Consider the following 23,299-nt stretch of genomic DNA (forward strand, 5'->3'; position numbering starts at 1 on the left):
TCCTTTTTTGTACATAGGTACTTTTTAGTTATCCATCATTGGCTCTACAGGGTTTTGGCACAGTAACCCTACCCCTCCTTTTGCTGAAGGGGGCCACTCTCCAGAGAGACCTCGGCTATCTTCATGATGAAGATCTCGTACCTGAGTGACAGTCCTCCTAAGGCGGCACTAATAGCCAATAGATTGAATCCACTGGTTGAAGCAAACACTTGTTTTGTACAAAATATTTTGTTACTAAGTAGCCTTTAAAGGGTTGGCTGATTTCCACTTTGCCCACCACCTTTTTCAAATGTGGAAATCAGCTATATAATGGAGAGGTAAGGTTCGTTTCGAAAATATAAATACTTAATTTAAGATTTATTTTTTAAATATCTCTCCATTATATAAATTGCCGTTCCTGTCTCCCCACATTCACAGTGGACAGAAGTAGACTGATCACTTATGGATGTTTGTACCTATCAGTTCCCTGGTGGGTGTTGGGGAAGTAGATGGATAGAAGACGGATATTCATTAAAAATGGAGTGTTCTCATTTTTTTTTAAATCTATCGAACTACCGCTGGCTCGGAAGTAAAAGCTATTTAATGGAGATTTAAGTATCTAAAAGATAAATCTTAAATTAAGTATTTATATTAAGGTAATTTATTTTGTGATACAGCAGAATGGAAAAAATTAAGAATACTGTATTGAATTTTGTGATGTGAAGATTTTATGCATTGTCAACATTGGCTCTTGATTTTTATATTGCATGTTCTTTTTCTTTTAGGGCTGCCTCTAACGTGGAGCCAACTAGAGCATCTAACTCTCCCAGTGCTCCTAGACAGACTTGTTTTTCGCAGGCTCTTTCCCTTAGCTTTGCAAATAGCTGGTTTTTTAAAACTACCAGAATCTGATGGTGCCTCACGAATCTTAGCTCACTGGGCTTGTTACAAGGTGTGTAAAATCTTTTTCTTGTTTTTATGGGAATATGTCAGAGCAAAATACTGACATTGAAATATTTATTATTCGTATTTTTGAAATATTTATTATTCTTATTTTTGCAGGTTCTTCAGCCATCTCAAAAGAGTGATGAGCAAATTGCCAAAGAAATTAATAGTAAGTTAGGATATACCCCAGGCATATCATATACCGATATTGCCAATCGCGCTGATAGAGCTGGAAGAAAACAGTTGGCCGTAAAAGTATGTTTTCGTATTTTATGTGTTTGGTTTTAATGTTATTTTCAATATTTGGATTTGGTTTTTTATGACAGACTGATGCAACATTTATGCTGATGAATGTGCAAGTGTAATTTGAATTTATGGATGAATTTTCTTGTGTGAAGCTATATATGAAAACCTCTTTTGGTGTGACATTCCAGTAAAGAGGTCATGATCATTTTGAGATTTTAGGGATTACATAAATGATAAATGAACATAGCAGAGAACTTACTCTTCCAAGTCCATTTGAATATGCACGTATATATGAAATTAACAGAGATTGCATCCATTTTTATCAATGTGGTAGTCCACTTTTTTATTTCATATATCAGTATAATAGTCAACAGTAACTTCACTATCATATCGTTTGAAATTTAATTTAAAGATCAGTACTGTATCAGGATCATTAGATTTCAATAAATAACATGGTTTTGGAGACACTTTTTACATTATGCTGGTGGTAAACTATTTTTATACAGATGCATTTAGGGGGTTCCATTTATAATGTGTCCAGTGCAGTAATAAAAGTTCTTTATAGTTATCTTTCAGCCCTTAACTACATATCGCTCTCTGCATGTGATTATGCTTCTGATCCCTTTCGTCTTTTCTCACACACAGTATTTGTTCAATTTCTTTGGCTTTACCTTGTTTTAATATTTGGTTTTCAGAGCACACTCTGTGGCTAAGCCCTTTGTCTCGAGATGTTACTTAGTGGTCTTTTTAAACTACCTCATATATAATAAACGCTTCCTTAATGTTGATGTGTTGAGTATTGTAGAATTTTGAAATATTTAATTAAATTAGGTGGATGTAGATTCATGCGCCTGCAAGTGTTGATTTTCAGCAATACAGAAAGTCCATTTTTTGCTGTTAGTTTTGCGGTGCATAATTTTTATGTTGTATCAATAAACTAAAAGTCTAATACAGTACAGTATGTTGTTTTACTAATTATGAAATATTTTGCCCCAACGCAGTTGATTGAGTATGAATGCCGTGCTAAGGAACAAGTTTTAGTTCTCATGAGACTTGGCGAAGCTCAGACAGCGCTTAGAAGAGCAATACAAAGTGGTGACACTGATCTCATCTTTACAGTACTGGATCATTTACGGCAGAAACTCCCATCAGGGGATTTCCTGGTAAGTACAGAAATTTCACTCTAGATCTGTGTGATAGGAAAGGCATCCTCACCATCATCTTTGTTGTTCTTTTTTAATTTACAATTTATATTTAATGTTTTTCTTAGTTTTAGTTTTTACATTTTTATATTTTAGAATGTCATAAATGTTGCAGCTTAAATGCTGCATCATCTTCAAGCTCTGGCAGCTCTAAAAATGGTATAAGTTCCTTTCCTAATTTGTGCAGATGTTAGGAATAATGGGGGTAGAAGGCTTTATGTTAGAATCACAAGCCTGAGAGTATGGCTTGTTGTCAGATTGTGAGCTCTTCATTTTTTATTGCTAGTTAGTTCATGATTACCATCAAATGTCCCAATATGCTGCTGTCATGTCTGTGCACTAAAAGACGTGAGGCAGTTGTTACCAGTGTACAGTGATTTCAGAACTTCTGTAGCTATCGTTTATCTTGTAAAGAAAAATATGTATATGTAATTTTTTGCTTGCTTACACTCATGTAAGCACCACCGTTAGAAAATAAGCCAAAATCTACTTTTAAAAATTTCTGTGCGGCAGTGGTACAATGTTAGTTTCTCTCTTTCTTTGGAGTGGAGAATACCCAGAAATGTTTTCATTAAATGAGATGTTTTTACAGATTTCTTTGCCGATGACCTGTTACTAATTGTGCTTGAGACAGTTATGGCTTTGTGAATGTACCTTCAGAGAGTCCAAGATTCTAGAGATGATTAAACCAGTCTTTTCCAACCCATGGGATGGTCCAGAATGCCTTTTACATAGAGAACAATCTTTTACTGACTGAAGAGAGTAGTAATTATAATAATAAGCACATATGAAAATATTTCAGATAGCAGTTTCTCAAGTAAAAGTCAGTGTTCTTGAGATAAGGTCATCACCTGCTTCAGTGGTTTTAAACAAAATAAAGAGGTGTTTGCAGCAAATGGAACATCTAGGGATCAGTTGTTGTAGAGTTTTAAGTAGCCTTTATTCTCTGGGGGATCTAGGCCAGTTTGGTGATCACAGTTTTCATCTCACTGTCCCTCTCATTATGTATTGTGACATCCTTATGATGTAGTCTTCCAGGGTTATATTATCGTAATGTTTGAGTTAGTAGCCATGTCAATTGAAATCCTAGAGATGATGGAGTATACTCTAATATCAGATGAGCAATGTTTTTCTTTTTTTGCTTTGTATGGGTTTGAAGTGGAATACTTGTACTTTAGTATGTGAAAGAATAGGAACCAGTTATTAAAAATCAAAGTTATGTGCTAAAGGTAGCCAAATTTTCTGCTGACAGCAGCATTTCACATCAAAATTTAAATGGTTGGAAAAATGATGAAGTTATGTGGTGGAATCTTAACAGCTTGCTATATTCCACTTGTCAAAAAAGGCTAACCACAAGTAGAATGATCTTTGATGATAGCTGGAATCTACTGGACTTTCTTGAATAGATGTACTGATTACCCGGTGAGACTGCATTATTTTCCCTTCAGAGAGGTTTTTCGGAGGAACATTTCCTGACAAGTGAAATGCCTATACGTTTGGAGTTTGTATTAAGATATGAAATTTACTCTAGTAAAAAGATTATGATTTTACCTCTTCTAGAATGTAGGAGTATTTATTATAGTAGTATTAATTTTAACATATTATATGAGATCATATTTCAGGATGACTCTTAGTTTTGATGCTAGTTAATAGTATTAAATCAGTCAACTGCTTACAAAACAGGAGTAAAGTTCTGGAACTGTGTTGCTCTCTAGTTATAATTGGTAAACCTGTGGCTTTTTCTCTAGTATTTTAACGCAAGTAATTTTGGTTTAAAATTTAGCCTAGTCCATTAAAACAATTTTCATAATTTTTCCTCTTTCAGATGCTGATTAGAGATTTTCGGGTGGCCAAATCTCTATATATCCGCAGTTGTAGAGAAACTGATACAGATCAGCTGCGGGATATTTTAGTCCAGGAAGATGATTTCCATGGTCAAGCACTTCTTAGAGTCAAAGAAGCTTATCAGTCAAATGTAAGTTTCAAAACATACTTGTGCCAAAATATAACACTGAGGAGGACTTTGTCATAAATGAGTAATACAGTAATACCCCAAACTTGCGCGATTCGAGTTGCATGAATTCACAGACACACGAATTTTTCATTGGAACCTAACTAATGGTCATACGCGAGTTTTTCAGAGACACGCGAACGTTTGCGAACACTGAGAAACCCTGCAAAAGTGTTTGTTTAATTTTTTATGTAATTTATAAGTTTTCAAGCTTTTATGTGTAAATTAAATAACATTAAATATTATTAAAAGTAATAATTTCTCTCTCTCTCTCTCTCTCTCTCTCTCTCTCTCTCTCTCTCTCTCTCTCTCTCTCTCTCTCTCTCTCTCTCTCTTTTAGTGGGATGAATTTTTATGGTACATGTATACAGGTATGTTTATATGTATGATAAATAAACTTTTTACCTAATAATAAGTACTAATTTTCAAATATTAACAAGATTAATAAAATTAAATAATAATAATAATAATAATAATAATAATAATAATAATAATAATAAATAAAACTGTAATTACAAAATTCGTATTATTTTGAACAAACAAATTATCCCCTCGTCTTTTGTAAGAAGGTGGAAGACAAAAGCTGTCAGACATGTCATTTAACATGACAAGAAGGGGAGTGTTGCTAATCAGTGGTCAAATTTCTCTCTCTCTCTCTCTCTCTCTCTCTCTCTCTCTCTCTCTCTCTCTCTCTCTCTCTCTCTCTCTCTCTCTCTCTCTCTCTTTCACTCTCTCTAAGTAAGGACTCTCTCTCTCTCTCTCTCTCTCTCTCTCTCTCTCTCTCTCTCTCTCTCTCTCCTGTTCAAAGTTAGCCAACCTGCGTATTACAGCACTGTTTCTCTGTATGTCTTTAACTGCACAGTAGATAATTTTGAATTGATCTAATTTTACCTGCACCGTTTACAAACTGTAAATGCGCCGTTCTAAAACATAGAGACAGAGCATTTCAGAACAAAGAGAAAGTGACAGGATAAAGAAGTTTTTAAAAACGTAGGTTGTGCTAAGTACGAACGAGAGAGAGAGAGAGATGAGATAACAGTTGTCCTTATTTAAGAGAGTGAAATTTTTTATGAATTATACGGACACAGAGAGAGAGAGAGAGAGAGAGAGAATTATGTAAGAAACCTTTGACCCGCTAATCAGCAACACCCCCTTCTTGTCAAGTTAAATCGACATGTCTGACAGCATTGCCTTCGAGCTTCTTACAAAAGATGAGGGAAAGATATTTGTTTCTTTAAAATATGTATCACATATGATTTTTGTAATTACAGTTATATTTTATTATTATTATTATTATTATTATTATTATTATTATTTATTTAATCTTATTAATATTTGAAAATTAGTACTTATTATTAGGTAAAAAATTTATTTATCATACAAAACAAATAAACATATACATGTACCATAAAAATTCTCTCATCTCAGTAAAAGAGAGAGAGAAATTATTACTTTTATTGTTATTTAGTTTACACATAAAAGCTTGAAAACTTATAAATTACATAAAAAATTAAACATAAACACTTTTGCAGGGTTTCCCAGTATTCACAAATGTATGTGTGTCTGTGAATTCACGCAAGTTGAATCATGCAAGTTTGGGGTATTACTGTATACTGTATATGTGTGTGTGTGTGTGTAAGTAAAATGCCATGTGAAATAAAGTTAACAATTAGTTGGTTATTATAATGTGTACCACTGGTGTACAAAGGATAAAATAGATGAAAGACATGCGACAAGCATCGCCACTTGAGCCACCAGTGTCCAATTCATCTTTGAGCCACCTTGGCTTATTTGGCATTAGAGGAACAAAAATGTATATAAATCGCCTTATGAGCCACAGGTCTCATGGATTTTACACTCTCTTTCCCTTCTACGCTACCAAACAACTGACCATGATATTAGTTTGATAGTTCATTCTGTGGAAGGACAATGTTTTTGGTGATTTAGCATTCAGGAAGAACAAAACTACCTGCAGAGTGGCCATTACATCCTCAAGTTTGACAGTTGCTGTGCGATTAGAAGAGTGCTTAAATGTGGACCTATTAGCATTGATTCAGACTCATAGGCCTTCCCCCTCTATCTACTCTTAAGGAAGTATTGAGCAAATTTCAAGTTTCAGAATTGCTCAATGACTCCTGGAGAGCCCCAGTAGCCACAGAGCAAATGATATTTGGATTTTTTAGCTTACTCTGTTGATGTCTCTCTTATTCTTCCATTAAGGGGAAATCGACTCAAACTACAGAATTCCATGCACTTCCACTAACCTCTGCATCTCACATGATCAGCTTGGAGATGCTCAGTTGTCTCCTACCAGTAAGGGGATTTTCAAAGGTATCATGGGTTCTGTCCTTAAGTGGAAAACAACCATGGCCTTGTGTCAGAAGCAGCGGTTTGTGTATTGCTCAGGGTGCCATTCTAGAGGAATTTTCACCGCCTGTAACCTTGTAGACATCAAAGTTTCTGTGCTTTCGTAGATATAGTAAGAGTTTTTCGCTGTCTACTTTCAAGGTTATCGTTCCATGATTTCCTTGGTATTGCATCATGTGCTATTAGATCTGGCTGACGATCAGTATCAATCTCACTCTGGAATGTAGATGTAGGTCTAAATTTTATCTGCAGATTCTTTTGAGCCTCTGGAATGAGTTCCATTGGATTATGTATGGTACTATGAAACTCTTTTATTTAGCACTATCAGCAGTTAAAAGCGTAAATTTATTGCAAGCCTTGCCTTAAGGCTGTTGTAAAAGGAAGGCTATTTTATCTTTTTGCCTTAGAGCTAAGAATGATGTTAGGGCTGAGTTTTTCTGAGAGCTGTAAGAGTTCCAATTTAACCTCTTTGGTGGGGAAGATGAGGAAACACTGCTCTGTCCGTTGGGGCAATTAAAACTTACTTAGATATGTTAAGCCTTGAAGCAGCAGTTAACCTTTGTTCTGTGATTTTAGAAACCTGGAACATCTTCTCCAAAGGTTAAGCCTGGAGGAGGAAAAGTTAACCTTTTGTTTTGTGGTTTTTGAAAGCCTAGAATGTCTGTCAAAGGTTAAGCATGGAGGAGGTAAAGTTAACCTTTTGTTTTGTGGTTCTGGAAAACCTAGAATGTCTTTGTCAAAGATTAAGCCTGGAAGGGGCAAGTTATTTGTCAAAGATTAAGCCTGGAAGGGGCAAAGTTAACCTTTTGTTTTAAGGTTTTAGAAACCTAGAACACCTTTATCAAAACACTAGGTTCTCTGTGACATATTTGATTATGCATGAGAACGAGCTACACACCTTTTACCTTTATTGAAGGCAAACATTCATAATGTGAGAGCTGTTGCAACTTCCTATAGTTTTATGGTAGTGTGTTACTTGAGGATGGAATTAATGCGGTGCAGTAGAAGTGCAATTTGGTTTTGGCCACTTCTGTTTCATTCTGGCAGTATTGAAGCGGTTTTCTCCGCAAAGCTGCTCTTCGGTGCCCACATATGAGAGCCTTGCTCCCTGAATGGAACCCAACTTCTGGCAGCAGTAAGATCCATAAAGCATTCCAGATCAGGTGAGAATGATTTCATGCAAGAAACCTTTAGCTCAACTGGCTGAGCGGATTTTGTCTAGCTGCACTACCACCATCCTCTTCTCAATGTGGGAATCAGCTGTCTTTAAAAGTAGGTAAGATTCATCACAAGTAATATAAATTTTCATGATAAAATTTATTATTTGAATACTTACTGTTAAAGAAGACTCCACCCAGCCTCCCCACAACATAGTGGGTTGTCAAGGAGAATTCCGACAAGAGCTAAAACATTCGAAACACACCTGGTGGAAAACAGGTGTAATAGAAAGTCATCTGGGCAGCCATTCGATCTTTTGTTTGAATGCTGTCTCGCTGATCGGTACAGAGATACAAGCTGTCTTTACAGTAGGTAAGTATCCAAATAATAAATTTTATTATGAAAATTTATATTTTCAAGGGTAAATGTAGCTAAGTACAGCAGATGCATTACATTATTAACTGACACGTTTAAAAAATTGTATCTTGCCTTTGAATCTGTCACCCCTCATTGGACATAAGGATATCTGATGAACAGTTTGCAAGATCCAATCAATGAATATCATTTTTACAAACAAAATCCTTAAAGAAAATATGTCAGAATCTCTTAGCCATTTCAGGCTCTCCAAGCTTACATTAGGGACTGATAATTGATTAGGTAAGATATATTTATTAAGAACAAACCCTTGAGGGCAGCCCTCTTAAAATTTAGAATGTCAAATCATGGTCTGCTTAAACCATATACTGTACAGTAAAAATAATATTGGTAATACTGATGCTCTTGTTAAACTGTTATTATAACAATGTCTCCATATCTTTACTTAATTTTTTAGTGTATTGTAAATGTGTATTATATTATTCATCATGATTCTCAAGTTGGTTTTTTGGGGGGTTTTAGTGTACTATATCATAATTTGTGTGTATGGTGTGAATCCTATCAAATCATTTCACTCTTTAATATGTTAGTGTTAAAAATGTGAAAATTTGTTTTGTCTACAATTAAAAGTTATTCATTTTCAGTCTGATATAAATTTCATTGAGTTTTCTTTTCATTCTAGAGAGCAGATACAAGACAAGCTTCATTACAAGGTGCTGCTGAGCTCTTTCGGAAGGCAAAAAATGAAATGGCTTTTCAAATGACGGAGGAGCAAATAAGGCTTTTCAAATGGCAGGTAAATCTTGGCAATTCATACCATTGACATATTTTAAAGTTGTAGTTTAGATCCACTGTCTCAAATATTGTTTGAGTACCCTTTTCCTTAGCATAAAAAGTTAAGTATATCTTAGTTTAACCAGACCACAGCTGATTAACAGCTCTCCTAGGGCTGGCCCAAAGGATTAGATTTATTTTGCGTGGCTAAGAACCAACTGGTTACCTAGCAACGGGACCTACAGCTTATTGTGGAATCCGAACCGGAATCCAAACCACATTATAGCGAGAAATGAATTTCTATCACCAGAAACAAATTCCTCTTGTTCTTCACTGGCCGGTCGGAGATTCGAACTCGCGACCAACAGAGTGGTAGCTGAGAGCGGAACCCGCTCACCCAGCGAGGAACTTAGCTTAACCACTGTCTTTCATTACCATGATATTACGAATTATGCCTATGAACAGGCAATATGGTATTGCATGAAATTAGTTGCCAACAACAACCTACTCCTTGGGGATTTGAACAGTGCTAGAGGGTTGGTAGTTCAGATGCCTATGGAGGAGTTACTGTAAGCATCTATTTTCAGGCAGTATTGCTTGCTTATAATGTGTACATGACCTTGGTCTCATCACGGAGGAGGATTAAATGTCCATGCACAGTGGGGATAGAAGATCATGATTAGCATTAACAGTTAGATATTTAATTTGTTCTCTCCACACTCTTCTATATATTTTGCACTTCCTCCATGGATTTCCATCTGATCCAGGTACTTCTTTATCCACCACCTGTCATCCAGAAACTGTTTCTCTCCTATTCCCCTCAGTAACTTCATGTCTCTTAGCTTCTTCCTCATTTGTAATATGATCTGAATGCATTCGAACGTTGAATCCCAGCATTTTGTAGTCACACCTCTTCAGCATTTCATTTTTTTTTATTAGTGCGCATGTCACGTCTTTGTGGAGAATCTTAGGTATTATAGCTGCACCATAGATTTTTGCTGTTTAGTTATGGGATACCCTTATTTACCAGCAGTATGGCAGTCTTTTTCCACTTAATATAAGCTGTTGTTACTGTTCCCTTACAACCCTTCTCAATCCAGTATGTTGCCAGTTATTATTAAGTAGTGCAACTAGACCAGAAGTATTTTGCGTCATCTAAAGCCTGCTTGTCCACCTAAATGTAATCTTCCCCCATCCCTTCACCATTTTTTCCGTGTGGGTGCTGGGCATCAGAAATTGCTTGTTCCCCATAAATTTTTCAGCCTAAAGCCCTGTTCACACTAGCGGGCACTGCCCAACGGGCAAACACTGTTCCCATAACCCGTTCCACTATATTGACAGACCGAGTATGGAGCCAGAATGATGCGATTGTCTGGTAACAGTGCTTCAGAAGCGAAAGAAAATATTAACAGCTGGAAGTGTCCAACGGGCATGCCCACTAGTGTGGACAGGCCATTAGGCTTCTGTGACACTATCTATTACATTTAAGATGTCATATACAGGCAGTCCCCGGTTAACGACGGGTCCGGCTTACGACGTTCCGAGGTTTCGACGCTTTTCAAATATATTCGTCAGAAATGATTTCCCGGTTTACGACGCATGTTCCGGGGTTACGACGCGTCATAGGCCGATCCGACGGAAGAAATATGTCTCCAAAACAGCAGAATAATAAAAATTTGGAGACTTTTTTGATGAAATACTCAATAAAAATGCAGTTTACATCGTTTTCAATACACCCAAAGCATCAAAAGTAAGGTTTTCTTAGAATTTTTGACGATTTTCCACGATTTTCTAGTTTACGATGATTTTCAGTTTACGATGCGGCGTAAAAACGGAACCCCCTGTCGTAAACCGTGGACTGCCTGTATTTACCACTGTACTTTGTCCGCAGAATTCACAAACCACTGTATACTGGAATTTCTCTTTTGCTTCCTTTCCTGTCATAGTAACAAGGACTTTGCATACACTGATTTTGTAGTCTTCTCATCGCCATTTCACTGCTACACCTATTAAATATTTTAAGCCTTCGTCCTTTGATTCTGCATTGAACGGCAGATCATCTGCAAACTTCACACCTGAGGGGCCTTCTCTCATTGGACAAGACAAACAGCACAGTAAAAGACTTAGCTGATCATTAGTGGACGTGAATATTTGTCTCAAATGTTTTGTGCCAGACCTGTCACTGTGATCATTCCATACCTGATGTCTTATATAGTAGCAGTGTTGTAAGAGTTTCCATTACCCTTTGAATATGTAATGCCCATGCCATTGCTTGTCTATGTATTGTGTCAAATGCCTTTCCAGGATCCACAAATATATGATGTAACTTATGCCTTTTCTCCTTGTATTTTTCCTCATTATAAAGATTCCCTCTGTGTTGATTTTCATGGTATTGAGCCAAGCAGGTTTTTTAACCATTCACACAGTACACTTTTCTGTGCTTGTTTGGTGTTAACCCCAGTCTCACCCTTTTATACTTTAAACGTTGTACTGTTTCACTCTTTCCCCTGCACTGTGCGCTATTATCGTAATAATTCCCTTTTACTCTTCTAGCCTTGTCTTCCGTTAAATGTTTCCACGTATTCTGGTCAAAAGTGATGATTTTTTACTAAAATTGTAGCCAGGCTACTCAAATTTTTGCTCAGCAAATACTCATTTGGTTTACCTCAACAATTACTGTAATTTGTGTTGAAACAGAAGTGGTAAAGGGTCAGATGCCTAGAATTGGGTTATACATTTGAAAATTTGTAATCAGTACTATTTTCGTTCTCTTTCTTGCTCTGAATTCAAATTCTCTATTCACATAATTACATTGCTGTCATCATACCATGTCACAAATATGACACATAAGAGACTTGCTGTTCTTTACATAGCCAAACTAGGTTGGAGTATGAGGAAAATCATATTACACATCATGCAGAGGGATTTGGTAATTAGACTGGATCATAAACTGAGATGGTTTTGGCGTGTGATGAAAAGGGAAGCATAGCCATTGTTTTGAGATGTTGTAGGTGTATAAGTAGCAAGGTAAAGATCAGAGGGAAGTGTCAAAGGTCTTAGAAGATGTAACTCCAAGTGCACAAGATTGACGAAAGAACTTGTGATGTGTCTGACCCCCTAAAGGAGTAGTGATTTTGTATAACTAAGATAATTTCACAGTACAGTATGATCTTTTTTTTTTATATTTTGGCTCAAAAAGAACCATTTTCATACCATATCTTTTCATTGTTGCTGTGTATTAATTTTAATTAATATCTACATAGGTTAAATTGGAAGACAGTCAGCAGAAGCCCTATGTAAATATGTCCTTGCATGATACTATCCATCAGCTAATTAAAGATGGACAAGTCAAAGAAGCAGAGAGACTCAGAGTTGAGTTCAAGATACCTGAAAGAAGGTAAGTTTTGTTATGTACACTGATCTTTGATTTTTTCCTTTTTTTATTTGAAAATCATTCTGTTAGGGTTGTATTGTGTAGTCTTAGTGCATTGTTATATTTTATGTTCAGCAAAGTTTACTAAGTACTAAATGTTGTTTGAACAAAAACACTAATTGAAGAATAATGCTACTGTATAATTTCATGATATTCTGTAATGTTAAAGGTACATTTTATATAAGTAACTTACCCAGTAATTACATAGCTATAGTTTCCTCTTGCACGGCACCTTGTATTAAAAAATTCTCGGGTAACGCTTCACAGTTTAGTGCAGGTGACTGATCCCAGCCAGTAACAGGAATACAGGAAGTACTTAGCAAACAACCTCATTCTGTTTCTGCCAGCGCTCAAGTCAACACCGAGTGTCGATGTCAGCTTGGAGGCCAGATCTCGGTGATGTATTATCGCTGACTTTGAGCAGCTTAAAGCCTACAGCTTTCAGGATCAGTATTTTATTGTTTGTTTTTAAGATCTGATTCAAATTTATTATATTTCACTACAGTAGCAAATTCACAATCAAATTGGTTAACTACTGGTAGTGTAGTTTACCACGCTACCACCTTTACTGGTTAACATAATAGAACATAAACATTGTGTTTGTTGACAAACCAATATTTACGGTAATGAAATGCTTATCTGCAAGTCTCAATTATTGTTTGTTAGGATTTGAGACACATCTGTATGATGATACTTTGTGTACTTCAACTATTGTCGGTAAAGGTTAACTTTCGTTTTCCAGATAGCGTAATAACGTAAATTTTGTGTTCACTACCGGGCCAACTTTTTTGGCTGTGTATACAGTACATATCTAAAAGTCTCATGTAATGTTTGATAGGATTTGAGATATGTCTGTATGATGGTACTCAGTGTACTTTGAATTATGTCGGTTAAGGTTAACTTTCCTATTCCGAGTATTGTAAAAAACTTAAATATTGCTTTCGCTACCTCGATTACCGATTTTTTCAGTATTGAAATGCATATCGACAAGTCTCAAATAATGTTTGATAGCAATTGAGATATGTCTGTATGATGGTACTGGGTACTTCTAACTTTGGTCAGAAAAAGGTTAACTTTCTTTTTCTGATTAGCGTAATAAGACGTAAGCATTGCGTTATCTACCGAACCAATTTTCAGTAATGAAATGCATATCTGCAAGCCTCAAATAATGTTTGTTAGGAGTTGAGATATGTCTGTATGATATTACTCTGGGTACTGCAAGCATTTATCTGTAAAGAATTAATTAAATATCTTCTTATTACATTTTCCTTTGCAGAGAACTGAAAAAGTGTAAGGGCAGAATGTAGTAATGAGAGAATTTGTGCTTACTTTGGTGGCACTGGGCTTTGGAGTATTTACAGCCGAGATTCAGCTCTGAGTTCTCACCAGCTTCCGAGTCTTGACTCCCGAGCTGCTACCTTGCCTTGCCCCGGCTTCCCTGGCACCAGCTACATCCTGGGAGCACCCAGCTCCCGATGCCAGTTCCCCATCTTCTGGTGCTAACTCTCTCCTGCCACTAGCCCTCTCATTTTGTATCCACTTGCTCCCGCGCCTGGCTGTCTTGCTTCCTTCCCATGCCATTGCCAGTCTTGTGTCCAAGTTAACAGAAGTTAATCTTGTAATACAGTAGTGAAGTGTTGTGCAGTGGAGGAGGTGGCTACTTGTCCCCCGATGCTCCTAGACAAAGGTCCCTGTCCCACTCCCCCGCACCGGGGAGAAGATATACCGGAGGTCCAAGGGAGGTCAGGGGGTTTACTCATGGGTAGTTGGCCCCCCTCAGTCGAGCCTGTTGTCCGGTCCCAGGTATTGACAGACAGCCGCTGGAAAGGTGTCTTACTGGATGTGTGGTGTAGGAGACGGCTATACAGCCCCTCAGATCTCCTATACCCTGTCCCTGTCCCACTCCCCTGCACCAAGGAGAGGACATACTGAAGTCTTTGGGAGTCCAGAGGCATTTGCTTCCGGGCAGTTGCCTCCTTGGCCGAGCCTGTTGTCCGCAGATGTCAACAGAGAGCCATTGGAAAGGCGTCCATAAGGATGTGCTTTCATTGTAGAAGTGCCAGTGGCATTTTTTCTAGTGAGTCTTGGCTGTTCAAGAGGCATTTTTCAGTTGACTTTCACTGTTCTCCGCTCTCCTGTAAGTGTCTCAGGGAGCAGGAGTGTAGTCCACACCTTTTTATATCTTCTGGGAGTCTTGAACTTTTGTCTCCTGAACTTCTGCTTGTGGAACGCCGGTATTGGCGCCAAGCAGACCGATAGCGCCCGAGCTTCCAGTAGCACCCGAGCGCCCTATAGCACCAGAGCTCCTCTAAATATAGAGCTCCCAGCACCACCTCTTATGCGTCTGACACCAGCCTACCAGTGGCTGACACCAGTCTCTATCTCACTGCCTGTCTCTTCTGGGAACTTTCTGTTGTTCTTTATTTGAGCGCAGTTTCCAGTTGAAAACCTGGCTCTGATCTTCAAGTGGCTGACACTAGTCTTTGATCATCAGGTGTCCTCTCTGCAGTATCAGACTTCCTCCTTTGAGTACCATACAAATGCTCTCATGTGGTTTTGTTTCTTTTCAGCCTGTTTCACCTTCGCCTAAAGTACCAGATGACTCAAATTGCTCTCTTGTTGAAGAAAGCTATCACCTCTACAGGGAGTTGGGAGTCTAACTTTGGCTTTGGGTGGTATCTTTATCCTGTCCTATGCAGTAAGGATGGTCAAGTTAGTTTTTTGACATATCCAGTCCTTTGTTAGGATTGCAAGAAGGGAGCCTAGGTTCTCTTTTTTCTACTGGGAGAAACACCCAGCCACTATTAGCCCTCTTTTCTTTGCCTTCTGCCAACTACCAAGAGAATCACAGCTACTTTCAGACGGCATATATCCTTGGTCCGTTTTCCCCTTGGAATGATGATATTTTCCCTCCTGAGCATTCTCTTGTAGAAAGACGTTTCATGGGCTCCAGGCAGAAGGAAGAGCCATGAACCCTCTCTTTAGCAGCACCCGTTCCAAGCACCTGATCAACTTCAGAGTTCCTGGCACCAGCTTTCTGGTGCCGAATCCTAAGCTCCCGACACTTGTTCCAGAGTGCTCAGCACTTTCTAGCCATACTAGGTTCCCAACTCTGAATGCTTAGTCCTTTTAAAAGATTGTTTCTTCTGGAGCGTTGTAGTTGACTGCAACAGAAGTTGTCACTTCTGGCTTTGTTCAAGACCGTTTTTATCCCATGGCTGGGCTTTGGTGTATTTCCAAGTTCCTTTGACTGTGTCAGATATTAGTTTTGGCCAAGTACAGTTCTGCATATGTTTTCAGTCTGTACGAGGTGTCATTGAGTCCACCCTGATGGCTGTGAAACCGTGGCTGTCAGATATCAGCAGGGTTGATAACTATTCCACTTAGTTGTCTGCACAATGTTACTCAAGTTGTTCGGTTGCAGAGACTAACTGAACAGTCCTGTCAGCCATTCTCCAGACCGTTTGTATGAAGTTCCTGATTATTTAGGATACTTCATTTTTCTTGTCCACAAACAGACTCCAAATATATTGCAGACCCGTCTTATGAGACAGAGTCTGCCAGTTCGGGAGTTGTTAGGCTTTGGCACAAGCCTTCTATCAAGTCTTCACCCTGCCCAGGGACAAGGAATCATAGACAGACTCTGCTGTTTTTTCCCCAAGGCCGGAGTTTTCAGTCGGACTTATGGTGATATCTGTCCGAATTTAGTCTTTCGGAGGAAGGCCCAGGAATCCAGGAATTTCTGGGACATGTCTCTGGTAGAACAAAACCTTCACACTATGCCGTAGAGCTGAAGGCCTTTCATGTAAGGCTTCAGTCCTTCTCGACCCTCACTCTTTCCTAGACTGTGGTATTCCTTTAGACTAGACCACAGTCCTTACGTTTTTGCACTAGCACTCACCCCCAAGTGACGAGAGTTTTTACTATGAATGGTTGATCAAGTTTTTTCTAGTCCAACTGGAATTTCTGGCAGATGAACTGAGCCATCAGAAGCTCAACTCTTACTCTCGAGTGGACCTTAATTCCCCTGCTCTTGGGAAAAGCTGGATTTTTTCAGACTAGTCAGAACATTACGACATCTCTCATAGCCAGTTCTGAATTGTAATTTATGGCTCCTGGTTTTCTGAGATTGATTGGTGGATTCTCCCAGAATCCTTCCACCTTTTGTAACTTCTCAAACACACTCACTCAAGAGACACCATCAAGGGTGGTATGCTCTTGCGCAGACAGGCTTTGGGCTTCCCGGGTGCTTATCAGGAAGGAGAGGTTTTTTCAGAGGTGCTACAAAGACATTTGAGAAATGCAGACGGGGGTATCGAGCTACGTCTGACTCAGTAACGCAGTTTGCTCGCTTAATCTGGGAATTTTTAACCGAGAATGAGGACCCTTCCATGGCTGGATCTGTTCTCGCTCTCTCAAGAACTTATGGAAGAGAGGACGGTCTTGACAGCCAGGAATTGTGCTCCAGGCTCCCAGGAGCACCCATCAACCCAAGTTTTTCCCTCACCTGGCTTCCATCTCGCCGGGTGCCTGCTCTACCCCGAGCTTCTAGGAGCGCCCGCCAGCTTCTGACCAATTATTTAGCTGATGACCAGCTCTGCTGGCCCCACCTGCAGCTTGGCACCAGCTGTACACGCAGTGCCTGGCTCCAGCTTCTGGTCGTGTGGTGCCAACTCTCCCTGCATCCTTGGCTCTGGGGATGAGTAAGAAATTCTCTTTTCTGTTGGAGTTTTCCAGTATGACCTGATTAGGATTGGAAGCACAAGGGGTCATTCATAACATTTAGTGTTTTGGCACACTCCGTCTAAGAATGTATGGTCCTCTCTTGTGATTGCACTTGTTTTCTGAGGCCACTCTTAGTTTCAGGAGAACTTTTGGCCTACTTTTAGTGAAAGCTAGAGACGTCAGTACAACCTCTACCTCATTAGCTGTCAGGCACTGTGCGTCTGACGTCCAGTCTACAATCGAGCTTTTCTGAGACACACTCAGATTTAGGAGAGCATTTTCCTCCTTTTATGGAAAGCTAAGGACGTCAGAACAGCTTCTACCTCATCAGCTTTCAGGCACTGTATGCCCCTGAAGTCCATTCTACCATCGACCTCCTGGAAGTGTGATTGATCTCACTTTTTCGAAAAAAATTAAAATTGTTAGATTCTTGGGGTACTTACTGATCATTTTTAGTAACTGGCATGGCATTGCGGAAGAAAGCATAGGATTTTCTCCTACCATCTATTCACCTTGTAGTAAGGTGCCGAGATTTGTGAGAACCAGGGGGTACAATGTACCTGGAGCACCCATCACTTTCGGTGGATGGATTGTGGTCTTTTTTTTTCAGTGCAGGTGACAGTCTTTTCTGATTGTATTTATATCAGTACTGCACCCAGGGCAAGGGCATTTTTTGATGTACGTCTTGTCAGCGATCAGGCATATTCTCCGCTGCAAGACTCCCACTAATGTAGAGGCAACTCTTGGCTCAGCTGCCACGCCACTACAGGTTAAGGCAAGCACCAACCAGAGGCAGTTCTCTGCTGCAGGCTCTCTTAATAAACAAGGAACTACAAGCATTGCATTTGATGCTAGCAATTTTTTCTATTTCAAAATCATTAGATAATGTTTTGAGGTAGAATATGTCTATGTATCCCACCTCCTGTCAATGTGGAATCAACTGTGTAATTACTGGGTAAGTTACTTATATAAAAATGACATTTTTATAATAAAATAAAGTTTTATATATATTTACCCAGTAATTACATGATCAGAGCCCTCCCTCCTCCCCTCTGATGTAAATGTGGCATAAACAAAATGAGGTTGTTTGCTAAGTAGTTCCTGGTATTCCCATTAGTGGCGGGACCAGTCACCTGCACTAAACTGTGAAGCATTACCCACGAATTTTTTAATTCAAGCTGCCGTGCAAGAGGAAACTACAGTATAGCTATGTAATTATTGGGTAAGTATATATAAAACTATTTTATAAAAATGTCATTTTAATCCTTTTATATGTACTTTCTCTGTATATGTTATGTGTATTTTGATCTGATCAGAACCACTTTATTACATTTAGAGCTCCATTTTGAACATATCTTCCCCATCTGAAATTGCTATTTCTTCAACTTTCTCTTCAACTAGGTAGTGATCAGACATCCTCCAGCCATTTGTCACAACTACATCTATCATTTTGTTCTTCCACCTACTTTGCCCCAACAAATTCTCTTCCTTTCAGTTATGCCTTTCAAAAGTATACTTAAAATTCATTTTGTAACTATTTTCAACAACCAAATATGAAACAGAAATTATATCAACAAAATTTGAATGACACCATATCCAGCTTTGTAGCCTAGGCTGATGTACACTTGCCTAATTGGAGATTATCGATTAAATGCAACATGCCTGAATAATACTGCTGTATTTCAAGTGTTATCCAGGTAATATGAATCAAAACTTATTCAGTAGCTTAAATTCTTGGAGGTCCAGAGAGTAGAGCGAAGTTTAAAGCAGGAACACCCTTAGTGATGACTTCCCTTGCTAGTGATGGGAGTCGAGCCTGTGAGGAGCAGTCATGAAAATGATAGAACCACCTGAGATGCTGATGGGGGACTGGAAGGTTGTTCCCAGAGCTCATGGATCAGTCATAACCCCCAGTAGAACCTTGGGCAGCAACATTGCATAACATCATTGCTGAGGGACTTTTTCAGTTGGAGCTGGAGGGTCTTAAAACTCAAAGCTCTATCATCCTTACAGAGAGCAGCAACAAAAGCCTCAAATGAAGACCTAGCAAGAATGTCAATATAAAAATGTGCAGACCCAGTTAGTTACGGATTTCCATGACGTTGTTCCAAGACGTGTTATCCTGAGGCTCACACAAGTCCCATGCAGTCTCCTCATCTGAGTCCTCACCTATCAGCACCCAGTCCTGGGCTGCATCACACCCAGCCTTCGTGGTGATTCGATGAGAACTGAGCATACACGAGCAGAAGCAGATTCCAGAGGTCCTTGTTTGCTGTCATCCCTTGAAAAATCTTGCATTATATACTCATTAACAATGAGAGCAAACTGTTTAAAGGAAAACTTGAGTTTGCAGTGCATTAAATGGATTCAGGTGTTATGGAGTTTAAAATGTTCATAGCGTCGTTGAAAAAAGGAAGAGAGAAAATTCCATAGCTCCCTGACACTTTCTGTATTTTCAGATACTGGTGGTCTCGAGTGTTAGCTCACGCACAGGCTTGTCACTGGGAGGAATTATCTAACTTTTCAAAAAATAAAAAGAACCCAATTGGATTTGAGGTGAGTTATCGTTAAAGTAGCTAACTTTGGCATTGTATTTTACATCTTATATAATATTTCCATTTTTTATAGGAAACGTTAAACTGGAGATACCCGGTATTATACATTGTAACAAAAGAATTTATGCTGTACAGTACAAATTTCCAAAGTTGAGCAGAACTAGAAACATATAATGCAGTAAATTGAAATTAATCATTCTAAGCTAAGACAGTAAAATTTAAAAGAAGAAGACAAAAAACATTTGGCATTATTAAAAATGCATTTTATGATATATATGAGACATTATATATATCATAACAGTCTATGAATTAGGCTTGTATGTCATGTAGTTTTGTGAATTTACACACTTTGCCTTTTTTATGCAATTTTTCCCCTGGATAGTGTGCTAGTATTTTTCAGAAAAGTTTTCTTGCTTTTATAGTTGCAAAAAAATAATAATTATTTAATATTAGAGTTTATCCACTTTATGTTTAACTTTTTGCCATACTTTAGCTTATATTTCCGTAAAAAAATTTTTAACAATTTAGATTTTTACTAGGGTCAGCTTTCTATTCTGTTTCTTCAAAAGTGTTTAATTTATCCTTCATATACATGAAGTGTGTGTAATAGAGTTTATCTAAGGCAAGATTGGGAAAATGATTTTGAAAGAAATCTCAGGTAAAGATATAGGTGAGTAAGCCAAATGGAAAAAACTAATGCAGAAAGAAAATATTCCACGCATCGCTTAGGAAAGATAAAAGCATTATAGATGGAAGAAAGGAAAATGATTTGACGTAAATGAAATTAAGCCAAAATAATGAGGAATACAAAGGCTGCACATCATAGAGAGATTAAGAATGAAAGAAGTATTCCAATAGGTGTTTTAGTAAGCTCAAAAGGTTTGGGTTATATGTACTGTAGGAACAAACACAAATTTCATAATACTGTGGGTACCAAAAAATGGGTACGTTGGCCTCTCCCTCAGGCTCCTGGACCCTTTATTGGGTGAAGCCTGTAGCAAGCAATTAATTAAATCTGCCACAACTTGCCTCTAAGTAATTGCACTAAACTCAGCTAAGCTTTCTTATCTCCAGGCCAATTTATTTGCACTTCCTCAGCCATTAGGTGTTGAATGTGGATCAGATTACTCTTAGAATGTGAAAGATGGCAAGAAAGGTTGGTGTGCCTCGTTATGTCCAATATTGAAAATAAAACTCCCACCATTCAAAAATAAAATGAATACCAGTGCAGAAAAAGTAGTACTACTGAAACAATACCAATAAAATGAAAATGTAAGAAAGATGTATACCTGGAGAAGGAATTAACCTCCTAATACTGGTTATTGGAGCCACAGCAAAACTCCACCGAGTACCACCGGAAATGGAAATGCATGACCAAAACTGTGGCTGTAATTTTTTTTTTTCATTCAACAAGAAGCAGAGTAAGAAATGTAAGCTTAGTTAACACAATAAAAAATGTCTAAAAAAAAAAATTGAAAACTGAATTTTTTTGTGGTCCATAATTGCTAAATGATCCCACGTTGTTTTAAAATGTGGCTTAATGGATCCAGAATGTTCAGTTCTGAAAGATCTGTGTTCGATTTTTGTCTGTCTGTTATCTGAAGTGAGTACTTACTTTTGTATCCTTTGCAGCCTTTTGTGGATGCTTGCTTGAAATACAAGAACATAAGTGAGGCTCAGAAATATGCAGTCAAAGTCAAGGATGAGAACAAGGTTACTTATCTCATCAAGTGTGGGTAAGTAGCTTATAATAAAGCCATGATTAATAGCTAACTAGCACCATTTTGCATTGAGATATCAGTTTTGCCAATTGTCTAAGTTTTAGTATGCTCACACTTTGAAGTTTTCATCACTGGATATTTATGCAGTGTATTCCAAGATATAATTTATTCCATTGATTTGATGAAGTTACATACACAGTATTTATTTATGCATCATGATGCATTGAGATTGCTTTTGGGTGACAGTAGCCGTGTAATATATTCCAGCCTTCTAGAAGAAGCTACAAAAATAGCTCAAGAGCAGCGTAGTGTTTCAAGCCTAACTGAGGTTTTAGCAGCCTGTGGGCCACAGCATCAGGGTATTCAGTCACGTATCCAGATGTTACTCAGCGATTCGTCTTTGAGAAGTTAATCTTGGTGGGTGTAGAAGATTAGGTGAAATGTAATATGTACTGTATATATGAATTTTTAAGAATTTGTGTGTACAGATTATTCCTCTGTAAGAATGATTTGATAGTACCTCTCATATAATGTATATTTATTTAATAAAGAAACTTCATCTCATATTTTTTCCCTTCATTTTAGGATTACTTGATATAAGATCCAGAAAGAACGAACTATAAATCTGGCGTGTGTTGAAAAAACAAAGCTTGTTTAACCCCATGGCAGAGCTGAATAACTTGGTTGTTGAGTGAGCAAGAGGAAGTGGTAAGCGGACAGGCCTGTGTTAGAGAAAGAGGTAGGCCATGAAGCAAGTTCCATTGTAAAGAAAAAATGATAAGAAAATAAATTAAGGATATCAGCTCAGAAAAAAGAAAATATTCGGAATAGTAAAGAGAATGAAGAAGGATGGGCTTATATATCTGAATGACAGAAAGTGAGAAACAGCAAGAAAGTGGAGAATATAGGTGCAATAGAGGAAATGACAAAGAAAAAGGTCAGGAGACCTCTAAAGAAAATGGAAAATGTTGAGGCTGTGGGACCATTATTAATTGCCAACAGTTTTTTTTAAGATAAGCGGGAGAACTACACCAAAATGAAGGAGAATGGGACAGAAGAATGTAACCACTTGTTGAACTTTGGGGCTTGTTTTTGAGTCTGGTCAACTATTCTTCAATTTAGACAAGAAGTTTTAAATAACAAGGAACTAAAAGGCTGCCAGATAAATATTAAAAGGGATTCAAGGTGGATTTTTAGACACATTGGTTTGGGAGGCTGAACTTGTGAAGCTGGTTATATATATACTAGATAGGATTGGGTTGTGGTTGTGACTCCCATTCTTTTTCAGTCCGTAAACTCTCCCCACTATTACACAACCTCTTATCACTGAAAGCACCACAATGTTTTATCATACTAGTAATACCTGTATTTGGTTACACAATGAGAAAACTTGCTTATCTTCTAAAATGACAATGATAACGTTATGCTGAGGAATATTATCAGTCTTCCCATGAAATAAGTCATTTTGTGGCATTTAGATAATCTGATGAAAATTAATTTTTGCCAGATTCATACATGAGGATCAACTCTACTGGTTTCTTAGTAGAAACTCTTAAAAGGCAGGACCTTAACTAATTGTTAAGTTGTCTAGAAAAACTGTGAAATATGCTTGCAACGGATGTGTTAATTCTAAGGTATCTGAGGACATACATACTTAAACCCATATGTTTCTACTCTTGCTGCAACTTAAATATCCTCCAGTAACTAGGTTGTAACAATGCTAACAGGTAAAATACCTGCAGATTTAAAGGTGTTGGTAATCTGTTTTGACTAATCCTTTCTATTTTTTATTATTAATGATGCATTAA

The 23,299-nt window shown here is 37.9% G+C and overlaps 1 protein-coding gene across 2 annotated transcripts in view; it reads left to right on the forward strand.

The window, feature by feature from the left end:
* Positions 1-22,310, forward strand: part of Vps16A (vacuolar protein sorting 16) — a 44,332-nt gene extending 22,022 nt beyond the window's left edge. Inside the window, exons 11-20 of one of the 2 annotated variants that reach the window (XM_067126439.1) lie at positions 765-931; positions 1,042-1,179; positions 2,172-2,333; positions 4,198-4,347; positions 8,966-9,079; positions 12,321-12,454; positions 19,675-19,771; positions 21,403-21,506; positions 21,759-21,908; positions 22,077-22,310. In XM_067126439.1, the coding sequence (XP_066982540.1) occupies positions 765-931; positions 1,042-1,179; positions 2,172-2,333; positions 4,198-4,347; positions 8,966-9,079; positions 12,321-12,454; positions 19,675-19,771; positions 21,403-21,506; positions 21,759-21,903 (1,211 nt within the window). In that variant the 3' untranslated portion in view covers positions 21,904-21,908; positions 22,077-22,310. Of the gene's footprint in view, positions 1-764; positions 932-1,041; positions 1,180-2,171; positions 2,334-4,197; positions 4,348-8,965; positions 9,080-12,320; positions 12,455-19,674; positions 19,772-21,402; positions 21,507-21,758; positions 22,056-22,076 lie in introns of those variants that run through there. The other variant, XM_067126438.1, reaches the window with a different exon arrangement.
* Positions 22,311-23,299: the final 989 nt, after the last annotated feature.

The sequence above is a fragment of the Macrobrachium rosenbergii genome, chromosome 24 (genome assembly GCF_040412425.1).
Source record: "Macrobrachium rosenbergii isolate ZJJX-2024 chromosome 24, ASM4041242v1, whole genome shotgun sequence".
NCBI lineage: Eukaryota > Metazoa > Arthropoda > Malacostraca > Decapoda > Palaemonidae > Macrobrachium > Macrobrachium rosenbergii.